This window comes from Lepidothrix coronata, unplaced genomic scaffold, assembly GCF_001604755.1.
Source record: "Lepidothrix coronata isolate B3197 unplaced genomic scaffold, Lepidothrix_coronata-1.0 Scaffold105, whole genome shotgun sequence".
Classification (NCBI taxonomy): domain Eukaryota; kingdom Metazoa; phylum Chordata; class Aves; order Passeriformes; family Pipridae; genus Lepidothrix; species Lepidothrix coronata.
Window position 1 is genome coordinate 1,964,323 of NW_016690285.1, and position 13,214 is coordinate 1,977,536.

Sequence of the window (13,214 nt, forward strand, 5' to 3'; positions counted from 1 at the left end):
TGGACGGGGCTTGGAGCAACCTGGGCTGGTGGAAGGTGTCCCTGCCCATGGCAGGGAGTGGCACTGGATGGGCTTTAAGATCCCTTCCAATCAAACCATTCTGGGATTCTGTGATTGAGCTGCTGAAGCCCCTCAGCTCTGTTGCAGTGCAGAGAAACCCCCCTGATAATGAGCAGCTTAACATGGGATTTTCCTGAAGAAAGGGAGAATCTTCCTTAGAAATGTTATCCAAGGATCCTTAGGTTTGAATTTCCTTGGGAGAAGGTTCCATTCCCGTCCTGGGTCAGGTTGCTGTGCAGCCACAGCCATAATGTGATTCCACAGTGCAACCGCTGGCTGTGAATCCCTGTCCCTCCTCTCCCACACTTGTGATCCCAGCAGCCACTTCCAGCAGACCCTGGAGTTCTCAACCTTTCCTTGTCTTACAAAACCAAACCTGGCACAGACATTTTTCCAAGGAAAGGTCAAACTGGGGGCTGAGATGACTGAACAAAACTCTGTGTGTGTTTACAGGGCCTTGGCTTAGGCTCTGGGCTGACAGAGCACGAACCTTGTCCTGGTGGAAACAGGGACATCCTTCCTTTCTTGTAGTCAGCCCTAAGTCAGCAAACACATGCACAGATAAATAGGAAGGACATGGGAAGTTTATTATTTTTAAATCACTTTTTAATCACTTTTGTGCCTGGAAATCGGGTGGTCGAGGGACAACCCCAGTTTTCAGTTTTGAAACAAGGGGGTTATTTCGATTTCTGTTTCTAAAAATGTTGCTTTAAAATGTGACTGAAATAGTCTGAGGACAAAACTGGATGTTAGTGCTGTTCAAAACCCCAATCTGTGTTTGGTTCAGCCCCATAATTGAAGAATCCAGAGGTTTGAGTGCTTAGGGTGGGTGAGATGTGCCAAGGGGAAGCAGCAGCTCTGGGAATGGGATGTGGAGCTGATCCCATTCCCACTGTGGAGCTGGGTGGGCAGCAGGTGGAGAGGGACTGGGGGGACTCCATCTCCTGGTTCTTCCCAAAGAGATCCCACAGACACAGCTGGAACTGTCCTCTCTTGTCCCCATTGCACCAGAGACCTGGGAATCCCTCTGATCCCAGAGATCCCCTCTCCCTGCCCCCACAACCCCTCACAACCCACCCTGGGATGGGATATTCCTGAAGATCCATACAGGAGCTCCTTGATCCTGTCTGACAGAACCCCCCTGGATGAGTAAGCCTTGAACATGACCCGTTTAAAATTTCCTAGGGAAGTGAACATTTTATGTGGTTCCCAAAGATAACCCTGACCCTTTGAAAGCCAAAAGGTATTTCTTGTTCTGTAACATCTGGTTTGAGACTCTGCTTTGGCATGAGACTAATTTTATGTGTCTGCATGGTTTGACTCTGCTCAGAGCTCAGCTGGCCAGGAAATCTTTTGCTTTCCACGAATCCCGTAAGGAAATACTCTGGATTATTTTCCTTAGGGTAACACCCAGTTTGCTGCATGGTTTTCTCTCAGTGATCTGGTGTTTTCTCTCTGTGGCAGATTGATTTCTGATTTCTAGGGAGAAGGATGTGCTGAGGCATCCTGTGTTCCTGCAGTGAACTGTGTGTGTGTGTGTGGCTCTGAATAACACAGAGAATAATTCAGATTTGTACCAGGAAAAATGCAGATTGGAATTATGTGCACTCCCCTTAAAAAGTGGGATCAGAGGAGGCCAGTTGGGGTGTGGGAATCTGCCTCCCCCGGGTGTGTGCAGGGGAGTTCTCCAGGAGTAGGAGCTGTCAGTGATCTGCCTTTCCCAGAGTTCTGCAACTGCCTTTTTGCTTGAGTTTCTGAGTTGTGGTTTCAATTCCTGCATGTTTTGAGCAGCATTAAACAGGGGAAGAAGTGCATGATCCCGGGAGAGGCCGAATTCCCTGGATCAGGGACGCTCGGCAGGTTTATTGATTCAAGGGAATTAAACCCACAGGGGATGAAGCTCCATCTCCCACATTCTCCCACAGGTTTGGAAGCAGGTGCTGGTCACTGAGTGCCACCTTTTCCTCTCTCCACAGGACAAAGGCCCTTGTCTTGGAACTCTTGGCAGCCGTTTGCCTCGTCCGAGGGGGACACGAGATCATCCTGTCGGCCTTTGATAACTTCAAGGAGGTACCTTGGCCCAACTCATTTAATTTGGGTGTTATTCCCTCTCTTATTATTGCCTGGAGCTTTCTCATCCAGCTAAATTCCCTGGAATCAGGATTTTCCATGAACTACAGGCTTTCCTTGGAGGTGCAAAGCAGCTCCGTGGTGACCATTCCGTCGTTTTCGTGTCTGTGGGGAAGAGCTGTAACTCCAACAGGGCGGATCCAGACTGGGAATTTGAGCTCCCTTTGCTCAGTCAAATGATGTCCCATCGTTTTAGGACATTTTGAAAGCTTGACTCCAGTTGCTCTGTCTCTGGAACAACCAGGAATGCTGGGTTAGCTCTCCCGTTTCCAAAGCCATTTCCACAGGCCCTTGAAACACAAAGTTCCCGGATTTACCCTCAGTGGGAATTTTGTCTGTGTAGAAATTACAGAATCAAGTCTCTGTCAGTCACAGGGACTGCTGGAATTCATCCAGGAATTCCAGTTGGCTCAGGTGTCATTTATAGGTGTATTTTCCAGTTTGCACACAGTGATTAAAAGGATTTGGGAATATTGTGTGAAAGTTTGGAAGCACTGGGAGGGGGAAGCAAGTCCTAGAATGCTGCTGTCTTAGTTTCCTTTGGATATTGTCTAAATGTGTGGGGTTAATATCAAATTAAAAAGGAATAAATTAGACTTCCCAGCTCCAGAATTGTTGGATTTGATGAGTCCCAACTGGACACAGGGTGTGTTTCCTTGAAGCTGTAAGTGGGTTAATGCAGATGATCCAGGAGCCAAGTTGGTAATTTTTTGATGTTTTTTGTTTGGGGAATAATTTCTGACCTCGGAAGGATTTTCATGTTGTAGGTAAATGAGGGAATTTTGGAGGTGCTCGACATCATCCAGAGCAAAAGGTTTGAGTGACCTCCAGCGTGGGCCTGTTGTGGAAAGCTCAGCTCTCTGCAAGTCCAGGCCTGTCCTGGGTGTGGGAAGGTTGTCCTGAGGACAGAGGGAATGGGAACAGCACTGCTGGGAAGTGGAAGTTGGGTTGGAAGTGTGTGACCACGGAGAGAGCCTGGCTTGGGGTGACACTAGTGGGAGGGGCACTCAGAAAATGGGAATTGGGGAAAGGTCTGGGGACCTTCAGTGCAGGCAAAAACTGGGAATTATGGTTTGGGTCTTCCCTTGGTTCATCTGTGTCGTGTCATGTCTTTGTTTGCACCTTTGGGAACCCAAGGGATCAGGAGGCAAATGCAGTGGGATTGTTGGGAAGAACAATTTGAGAGAAGGGCTTTCAGTGGGGAAAAAGCTCTGTAAATGTGCAGATCACAACGTTGTTAGCCCAGGGTTAAATTCTCCTGGGTTTTCCTGCTCTGTTATGGAAGGAACAGGGCTCAGCAGGGAGGGAATTGGGGATAAATAGTGGCTGCAGCCAAATCCCACTGGTTGGGATGGTCTGTGAGGCTCATTGGACACCTCCCAGGGAAGGGTGTGGAAACCCCAGGTGCTTTCTTACCTTCCTGACATCCTCAGTCAAGGTTTTGTTCCTTCATGTCCTTCCAGGTGCTCTGTCATCTCCTGCTGAGACAAATATTCCCGTGGAACCCATTCAGTTTGTGTGGAATTAGTTATTTATTCCATTCCTTTGGGGTCTGAGCAAGTGATGGTGGAACTGTCGGCTGTTGCAGGTTAAGTGAGGTCAGGGAGGGGATTTACCTTCCTCAGTTCTGCATTTGGATGCTCTTCTCTTTCTCAATTCTACATTTAGATGCTCTTTTTTTCCTCAATTCTGCATTTGGATGCTCTTCTCTTCCTCAATTCTGCATTTAACTGCTCTTTCATTCCTCAGTTCTGCATTTAGCTGCCCTTTTTACCCAATTATGCTGCTTATTTCTTGCTCTGTGCTGTTGTTTTCCACCTTCCTCCTGGGTGGAGTTTTCAGGAATGATTTCAAGTTTTCACTTTTATTTTATAAACCCCTCGAGTTGCTGACAAGTCAAGTACCCAGGCTTGGCTTTCCAGCCCTGCACATCCAATTCAAATTGCTGTGAGCTCCATAATCTTTGTGTGGCTGCTGTAGCTCTGCAGTTCAGGGCTGCCACGGTTCTTTCATGCATATTTAGGGCAGATTTGACTTATTGAATTAGATCTCTGCCACTCCATCTCTTTGCCATGAAACAACTTCAAAAGGAAGCTGAACTCCTGCCTAATGAAATCTAATAAAGTCAGGAGGGAAAACAGGATGTTTAGCACCAAGTTCTGCTCTCGTTTCCATGGGGGTGAACATCAGATGGTTCATCAGGCTTTGAGCTTTGCTCTGATGGAAACGAGGGCAGGGTTTGGTTCTTGTCAAGGGAGATTTTTCAGTTGAAAATGGAGACCTCAGAGCCCCTTCTGGTATCTGAAGGGCCCCCAAGGAATACAGAGAGGGATGGTCATCAGGAACTGCAGTGGCAGGACACAGGGAATGGGGTCAGACTGGAAGAGGGGAAATTTAGCTTGGATATCTGGAAGAATTTCTTCCCTGTGAGGGTGGGGAGGCCCTGGTCCAGGTTGCCCAGAGAAGCTGTGGCTGCCCCTGGATCCCTGGAAGTGTCCAAGGCCAGGTTGGATGGGGCTTGGAGCAACCTGGATACTTCCAGGGATGAGTTATCCTTGTGGACCAGCAGAATAACCCGTGCTGGAAGAAGCTCTTTGCAAAGCGCTGGAAAATGTAAATGCAGTTGTTGTTTGTTGGCTTTTGAGAGTGACTTAACCCTGCTGTGGAGAAGTAAAAAAAGGTATTTTAACCTAGTAAGTATTAAATAACTGTTTGCTTGACCAGAAACTTAACGGGAAAACGGATTTTTTTGTTCTCCCGCGAAGTGCAGGAATGTCAGCACGGGGAGGGCAAACAAAGTGTCCCTGTGGAGGGTCGTGGGCCGGCGGTGGGAGCTGCTGCTCACACTGGGCTCTTGTGGGGGACAGAAAGCCAGCATTGTGCTGCTGGACAAAGGGGCACAGACAGGAGAAGGGGGCACAAAGGCTCCCAGGGATTTTTGGGCTGCAGATCCATCAGGCTGTGTGAGACAGCACACCCTGTATGGGCTGGGCTCGTCCGCACGCTCTGTGTTTGCTCTGCCTCTCTCTCTTGGAGGACTCCAGGAGTTACTGGAGGAGGAGGAGAAGCTTAAAACAGCCTTTGGGGGGGTCATTTTAACATTGGCACTGGCAGAACGTGTCTTGTATTGCAAAGCCTCTCCTATAGTTTAGGTGTTTTAAATTTGCTCCATCAGAGGGTAATTTTCCTGCCTTGGGGTGCTGAGTTCACCTCGAGGGAACTGCAACCAGAGGGTTTCATTTTCTGTCTGGAGTTTGGGACCACCAGGTGTTTCCTGATTCGAAATGACCTTAAAACTCATCCCATCCCACCCCTTGCCATGGGCAGGGACACCTTCCACTGTCCCAGGTTGCTCCAAGCCCCATCCAGCCTGGCCTTGGGCACTTCCAGGGATCCAGGGGCAGCCACAGCTTCTCTGGGCAACCTGTGCCAGGGCCTCCCCACCCTCCCAGCCAGGAATTCCTTCCCAACATCCCATCTAACCCTGCCCTCCTTCAGCTTAAGGCCATTCCTCCTTGTACCGGGACAGTCCTCCAGATGTGGAGGAGTTCACAGTCTGGCAGCTGTGTCTCAGAAATCCTGCCTGGATTCACTGCCCTCTCCATATGGAACACGCTGGCTCTGCTTGTGGTGACATTTAGTTACGAGCTCCATTCTCCAGCAAACTGAGGTGGTGGTGTGAGATGAGTTTCTGAGGTGGGAGGGTAATGGATGTGCTTCTACCAGCCCGGGGTTTCACCTTCTGCCTGACACTGCATATGAAAATATCTTCAGTTTTCCCAAATCCCCTTGTCTGCTGCTCCCTGCCCAGGTTGCTGTTCGAGGTGCCCAGAGGGGTTGTGGACTCCCCTGGATCCCTGGAAGTGTCCACGGCCAGGTTGGATGGGTCTTGGAGCAGATTAGGATAGTGGAAGGTGTCCCTGCCCGTTGGAATGAGATGGGCTTTAGGGTCCTTTCCCCCTCAAACCATTCCGTGATTCTGGAGCATCTTCCAATGATCCGGCCCCGAGAGTGGGAACAGCGCGAGGGTCGTCGTAGTTGAGCTTTGCTCTTGGGTGGTCTGGATGGGAACTGTGTGACCACTGCCAGGTGGATATGGGTGCAATCCTCAGGAAATTTTTCATAACAGATCCTTTTGCTTCCTTACGGGATTGTGTCGTGGCTTTGTAACGGATCCGTGCTGGATTTCCTTCGTTAGCACCCGGAGAAAGGACCCTCCGTGGGTGGTTTTCCATAAAGCCACATTGTTCTTCCAGAATGACGTGGGCTTAATGGGACCTAAAGTGGGCTTTTTCACAGCCTAAGCAGAGACAGAGGGTTTTTATAGCTGTGGTAACTCGTTTAATCTTGCTTCTTACACAGAATAAAGCCAATAAAAGAAAGCTCTGCCTCTCCTCGGCCCAGCCGTGCTTCCAAATGACAGGCCTCGGGAATTTATTCCAATAGAAATGGCAACATATGGTTTTATGTGGTGGGATTTGATTTCAGCATTCTCCTTGGCTTTGGGCCAGTCTTCAGGCTGGAGGCTCCAGCTCTGGTTTCACTCTCTTTAATCTTCCAGGATAAATTATATCATTTCGTGAAAGTCAGTTCTGCTGCCTCCTCAAACACACACGGCCCAGCCCTGACTCATCTCAACTATCTGAGAGCAGCCACCGAAAGCCACAGGTGGTTGTTGCTTTTCCTCTTCCTCAGCTGCTGTATCCCAGCCAGCCAGGGCTGCTCCAGCCCGGGATCTGCTCTGCCAGGGCACTCTGGGTTGCTCCCGGTTTAATTAGTCAGCCCTAAATGGCTCCGAGTTGTTTGTGTCAGCTTTTCTCATCCCTGTGGAATGGTTTGCATTAGATTTCCCAGAAATCAGTCCTTCTGGCTTTACTGGTGAGGGATCAGATGCACCATTGTTCTGTTTGGTTCCACAGTCCAGGGTTTTGGTTAAATCGGCTCCGTTTCTTGTGACGTGGGTACAAGAGAAATCGTGGAATCCCAGACTGGTTTGGGTTGGAAGGGACCTTTAATCCCACCCCATTCCACCCCCTGCCATGGCCAGGGACACCTTCCACTAGCCCAGGTTGCTCCAGCAGGGAAAAATCATGTGGGATATAACACAGAGCAATTAAAGAGTGATGAAGGAGAGGGTTCCTGGGGTTTGCTTGGAGCAGGGGTTGGATCCAGCCCAGCCCACGCCTCCCAAACCCAATGATCCCATGGAGCAGCTGCTGCCTTTGATCCCTGCACTGCCAGGGGCTTCCTGAAACTCGGCCACATCCCTTGCCCTGGGTTTTGCTTGGTGCTGCTCTGACCATCAATGAGGTGTGTGTGGGGTTTGGGCTTTGATCTCCCAGCAAGGCCATTCCTGATGCTGCAGGGAGGCTTTCCAAGGATTGCTCCTGAAGGAAAGCCTGGGATTAGACTGGAGATTCACAACCAGGAGGGTGGTGATCTCCAAACTCCCCCAGCCTTTTCCTGGGATCCCATCAGACAGGTCATTTGTGCTTCACCAAAGTACTCCTCCATCCCAGAGTGGGTCTGGTTTGCTCTATTTTAGACTTCAGTGCGGGGTTTTTTTGGGTTTTAGTGGAGCAGCCCATGGAAAAGTGTTTAATGCTTCACTTTCATGCCGTGGCCTGCAGAGAGAGATGAGTCCTTTGGGTTTAAAATCAGGATAATTTGCTTGAGCAACAAGTATAATTTGTTTTTCATGAGGTTCATGCTTTGTTGTTTGAGGGTTTATTTTACCTGGTGAGGCTTCAAGGTTCAGCTGGAGACACTGAAATGCAACTTCAGCAAGCCAAGGGCTCACCAAGGGTTTTGTTTCTCAGCAGAAGGGAACTTTCAGTCCTCCAGATGACTGGAATCTGTTTTTCCAGGACCTTTAAGGTGAAAACAGCTTCTTTCAGAGCTGCTTCTGTCCTTCTGAAAACAGGGAAGCTTAAACCTCCTGCCATGGGCAGGACACCTTCCATTAAACCAGGGGGCTCCTCGAACACTTACAGGGATGGGAAGTGTCTTTCCCAAACTTATTTACTCTTTTGTGGCTTTTTGGGGATTACTGCAGATCATTTGTGTGCTGAGGGAAGCAGGACTGAGCCAGAGGAGCTACTGGGAATATTAAGATTTCAGCAATATCCTGAGAGCTGCTTTATCTTAGATCTTCTTTCTCCCCCAGATTGCTTTTGTTTCCTGCCAGCAGCCCATACTACAGCTCTGTAACCCTGATTGTTACACTGATGTATTTTCACTCCTTGTTTAGCCAGGGATAATTTTCCCTTTGTCTTCCCTGTAATTTGCTTTTCTTCCTAATTACATGATATTACAGTGAAGAGCCAGGAGAGAGGCTGAGCCTTCCCTGTGGCGTGGCCTGGTGCAACTCTTACACTCAGAATGATGAAATTTGTGAGGGGAAAAGACCCACAAAGAGCTATTTTATGATTGTATCTATATAATAATTGTCCCTGACTCCTCAGACTTGCACTGCAGGTGTTGACAGAGAATTGTTCAGCTGGATTTTTTTGACAAAGAATATTTTCAACCTGGACAAAGGGGTTTTGAACGAGCAGAAAAATCTACATTTTCAATGTTTGGGTTTTTTTGCCCAAGCTGTGCTTGACCAAAGGTGTGGTGCTTGTTTTTTGTAGGTGTGTGGGGAGAAGCAGCGCTTCGAGAAGCTCATGGAGCACTTCAGAAACGAGGACAACAACATAGACTTCATGGTGAGTGGGATTGACCCTCAGCAGCTCTAATTCCAGAGTTTCCTGTGCCTGAGCTGTGTCTGCCTCCTGATCCTGGGCCTAAAACACCACAGCCCAATTATTTATGTTCCAAATGCCTTTCATTTTTAGCTGCCCATTCACTTTTCCTCTCGAAGTGCCTTGTGCCACAGTGAAGGTAAGAGGGAAGTGGCCCTTTGTGCTCTTTCACAGCAGCTTCTGCAACATCCAGTTCTGTCCCTGTGCCAAAATCCTGGGAGCCCCAGACAGGGAAGTGTGGGAGAGACTCTCTCCAGCTGCTGCCTGTCCTTATCTGCTGATAAATATAGCAGTGGCTTGCACCACTTTTGGTTCCTCAGTGTGCATCTGCATGACTTTTTCACCAAACCCACTTCCCCTGGAGCACAAAGAGGGAAGAGGGAGAGGGGAAGCTCTGGCTGGCACAGGCACCAGCACGTTGGCATCACGTGGGAGGCTGTGGCAGTGAGGATGTGTCTGCTACCAAAAATACCTCTATATCTGGTTTTTTAACTCTGTGCTTGTGTGAGAAATGGGAGAAATTAAAGCCTTATATATTTAAATCAGGGAAAGTCTCCCTTGTGCTGCTCCTGCTCAGGGCTTGGATCCCGTGTGGGCCTGGCTGAAGTGGGAGGAGAGCAGGAGGAATTCCCACCCCAGCTGGTTTTCTGAGGCCTCTGTGAACCATCTGTGATGCTTTAAACCATGTCAGTGCAGAGCTTTGTGTTAAAGATCTTTTTCTGCCAAGAATTAGGTGTCAGAGCACCCGCTGGGGTGTTCCCTACAGGCTTTGAATGCTCTGTGTCCGTGGCTTCCAGAGGGACAGCAGGATAAAAAGGAGGTGGTGTGAGTGAGCCAGGATGGCAGATTTCTTGGATTTAAAAAGAAAAGGAGAAAATTACAGTGGTGCCTGAATTTTAACTCCAATTAACAGCTGCTTTCAGTAACTCTGACACATTGGATTGGGTTCATTCCTTATTCCTGCATCAGTGTCCCTGCAAGGACAGGTTGGTAGGCACAGAAAACATGGAGTATTTAGTCTGTAATATAACAGAAAGATTTCTCAGTCCTCAAATCCCAACTCTCAGTCATTTTTTCCATACTCACTGTGAGGGATGATGGAATTTGAGGAGTGGTAGTGAAGCAGCCTGAGCCACCTCACTGGTATTGTAGGGTTTGTCCACTTTTTAGAGAAAGAAATCATCTGTTAGAGAATCCCAGAACCATCTGGGTTGGAAAAACCCTCTCAGACCATTCCCCAGCACTGCCCAGGCCACCACTGGGGACCATGTCCCCAAGTGCAACATCCACAGGGCTTTTAAATCCCTCTGGGAATGGGACTCACCACTGCCCTGGGCAGCTGTGCCAGGGCTGGACAACCCTTTCCATGGAGAAAATTTCCCTTAAATCCAACCTAAACCTCCTCTGGAGCAACTTGAGACCATTTCCTCTTGTTCCATCATCATCACCTTCATTTAAGATGTTAAATGATGTATTGTAAGGATGTAACAGGGAATCTGCATGTGAGTGTCCATACAAGCCTGGAGAGCTGGGAATATTCAGCATCCATGTGGGCAGCCTGGAAGAAAATTCCCTCCTCTTCTCATAGGTTGAAGATTGCATTGAGGTTTGCTTGAAAAAGGATGAATTTTTTTTTAGGACTTGCCCAAATATAAACAAAATCTGCATGTTTGGCCTGCTCCACCAGCCATGGTCTGGAGTGTAGGACCAACCTGGAGCTGGAGGAGAAATTCCTTAGTTGTGTATGTAAGGATTTGGGAAAGGAAATGAGAATTTGGCCCTGGTGTTGTGAGATCCACAGCAAGGATCGCAAAAGCACCCTTGGACAGGGGAGTTTGGCTCTGGGGGAGGCGCAGGACAGCAGGGATCAGCTGGAGAAGGCTGGGAGCAGCACTGGGAGGAACCAGGGTCCACCACAGCAGCTGGAAAGGGTCCTGAAAAAGCTTGAAACCTCATCTTAGGTTTCCAGGAGCATGGATTGGAACCTGGATTTGGGTTTCCAGGAGCATGGATTGGAACCTGGATTGAGGTTTCCAGGAGCATGGATTGGAACCTGGGTTTGGGTTTCCAGGAGCATGGATTGGAACCTGGATTTGGGTTTCCAGGAGCATGGATTGGAACCTGGATTGAGGTTTCCAGGAGCATGGATTGGAACCTGGGTTTGGGTTTCCAGGAGCATGGATTGGAACCTGGATTTGGGTTTCCAGGGGCATGGATTGGAACCTGGATTTGGGTTTCCAGGGGCATGGATTGGAACCTGGATTGAGGTTTCCAGGAGCATGGATGGGGTTGTTCCTGTAGGATATGGGGACACACCAAGGGCTGCGAATGGTCTATTCCAGGAGCTCCTGGATGAGTTTTTAGACCATTCTCCTTCCTCTGTTCCTTGGTTTTGTCCCTCTTACCAGTCTCACAACCCTATTGAAGTGATTTTGGAACAGAGAGTGGTCAAAGCTGGTCAGGGCCTAGCAGGGAAGGTGGAGCTGTTGAGTGACCTTTGTAGTGTCCTTGTGGTCCCAGTTCCTCCAAAGCTGGGACAGTTTGGCTGGGAAGGTTTTATGGCATCCCAGTGATTTCTGGGAGCTGCAGCTGGAAGGAGCAGGTTGGGACACCCTGACCAGCCCTGGGATCACAGGGCAGATCTGTCCCCTCGAGTTTATCCTGTGGGCCTGGAACAGATCACAGGGAACTGGCCAAGTTCCAGTACCAAACTGGTCATCCAGTGAGGGCCTTCAGTTCTTTCTTCCCACCAAATGCCCCAGAGATGTGGGGTCTCCTGGAGGCTTTTCAGGTTGTTTTGTTTTTTGCCGCCTCAGGTTCCTTCTGGAGATCCGGGAGGTATCCCGGTGGCTGTTGGGAAGCTGGAATTATCCCTGTTGTAGTATTGCTCCCGGGATGGGGTTATGTCCTTGAGAAACCCAGCAAGGATGAGGCAAACCCTGTCTTGGGGCAGCTCAGAGGGTGATGGATGATCCCCAGGGAGCTGGGAGAGGGCTGGGGGTGCCTGTGCAGAGCAGGACGAGGCCTGGCCTTACATTCAGGGGAAGGACAAACTTTTTGGTGTTTCTACCCCAATTCCTTCCGCTCCACAGGTTTTCTTGGAAAGGAAGAGGCTTTGCCTTCCTTTGGCTGTGCTGGGACATGTGTGGATGCCAATTCCAGTGATCTGATCCTCAACCCACAGCTTAGGGAACGTGCTTTGGGCACCCAACAAAGCGCCTTTTGTGCAAGTCCCGTTTCCTGAACTGGGGGTTCCAGTCCCCACATTAATCTCACTTTTCCAGGCAGTTTGAGGAACAACATTGTTTTCTTTAGAGCTCGTGTGATGTCTGCTCTGGCCCTGGGAGCTGGCAGGGGCAGCGTTCCCGCTCACCGGCACGCCGGGAAGGTGGGCCTGGAGACATGACTCAATTCCTGGAACTCGCGTTTCCCTTCATCCCAGCAGACAAAATTCAAGCGCTGCCTTGGAAATAAACCCTTTCAGAACAGCAGCTCATGGTTTTCCCCTCGGAGTAACCACAAGGAAACGTGGTCGTGGCCGTGTCCGGCCCTGGAGATCCCGCTCTGATCCTGGTCCTGGAAAACCTGTTCCGACCCCGGTGTGGGGCTGTGGGGACAGCTGGGGGTCACTCTGTGTTGTCCTTGCAGGTGGCCTGCATGCAGTTCATCAACATCGTGGTGCACTCCGTGGAGGACATGAACTTCCGAGTGCACCTGCAGTACGAGTTCACCAAGCTGGGCCTGGACGAGTACTTGGATGTGAGTCCAACCCAATCTGCTCCCTCCAACACAGCCCCAGCCCTGAACCCCCCCAAACCCCTCACCCCAGAGCTGTTGTCCCACAGTCCCTGCTCCCAAGGCTGTGTCCTGGCTGTTCTGGGGGGGCTGTGACTGGAGCCTCCTGATGGGAGGGAATTGGGCTGCAGCCAACTGGAATTACAGCCTGGAGCTAAATGTGGAGCTCTGCTTATAACAAAGGGAGGATGAACCACAGTCACCCTCGCCCTGCCACGTCCCTCAGGGCTGCTGGCCTCAGGTTGGCCCTGGCTCAGGTGCTGCCAGGGCTCCTTCCATCTCCAGGGGTGGAAAATCTCTCCTTTGGGTTTTCCCTGGCAGCCAGACGGGCTCTGGTGTCCTGTGGGAAATGCTGGGTTTCAGAAGGAAGCTGCTTTTGTTTCCCTTTATCTGTTTTTCATGGAATCTCAGGCTGGTTTGGGTGGGAAGGGACCTTTAAAGCCCATCCCATTCCACCCCTGCCATGGGCAGGGACACCTTCCA

At 49.8% G+C, this 13,214-nt stretch overlaps 1 protein-coding gene across 1 annotated transcript in view; it reads left to right on the plus strand.

Annotated features, from left to right (window-relative positions):
* Positions 1-13,214, plus strand: part of FMNL2 (formin like 2) — a 129,396-nt gene that overhangs the window by 98,513 nt on the left and 17,669 nt on the right. The window contains exons 9-11 of the mRNA XM_017823713.1: positions 2,037-2,130; positions 8,826-8,900; positions 12,585-12,695. Of these exons, the coding sequence (XP_017679202.1) occupies positions 2,037-2,130; positions 8,826-8,900; positions 12,585-12,695 (280 nt within the window). The remainder of the gene's footprint in view (positions 1-2,036; positions 2,131-8,825; positions 8,901-12,584; positions 12,696-13,214) is intronic.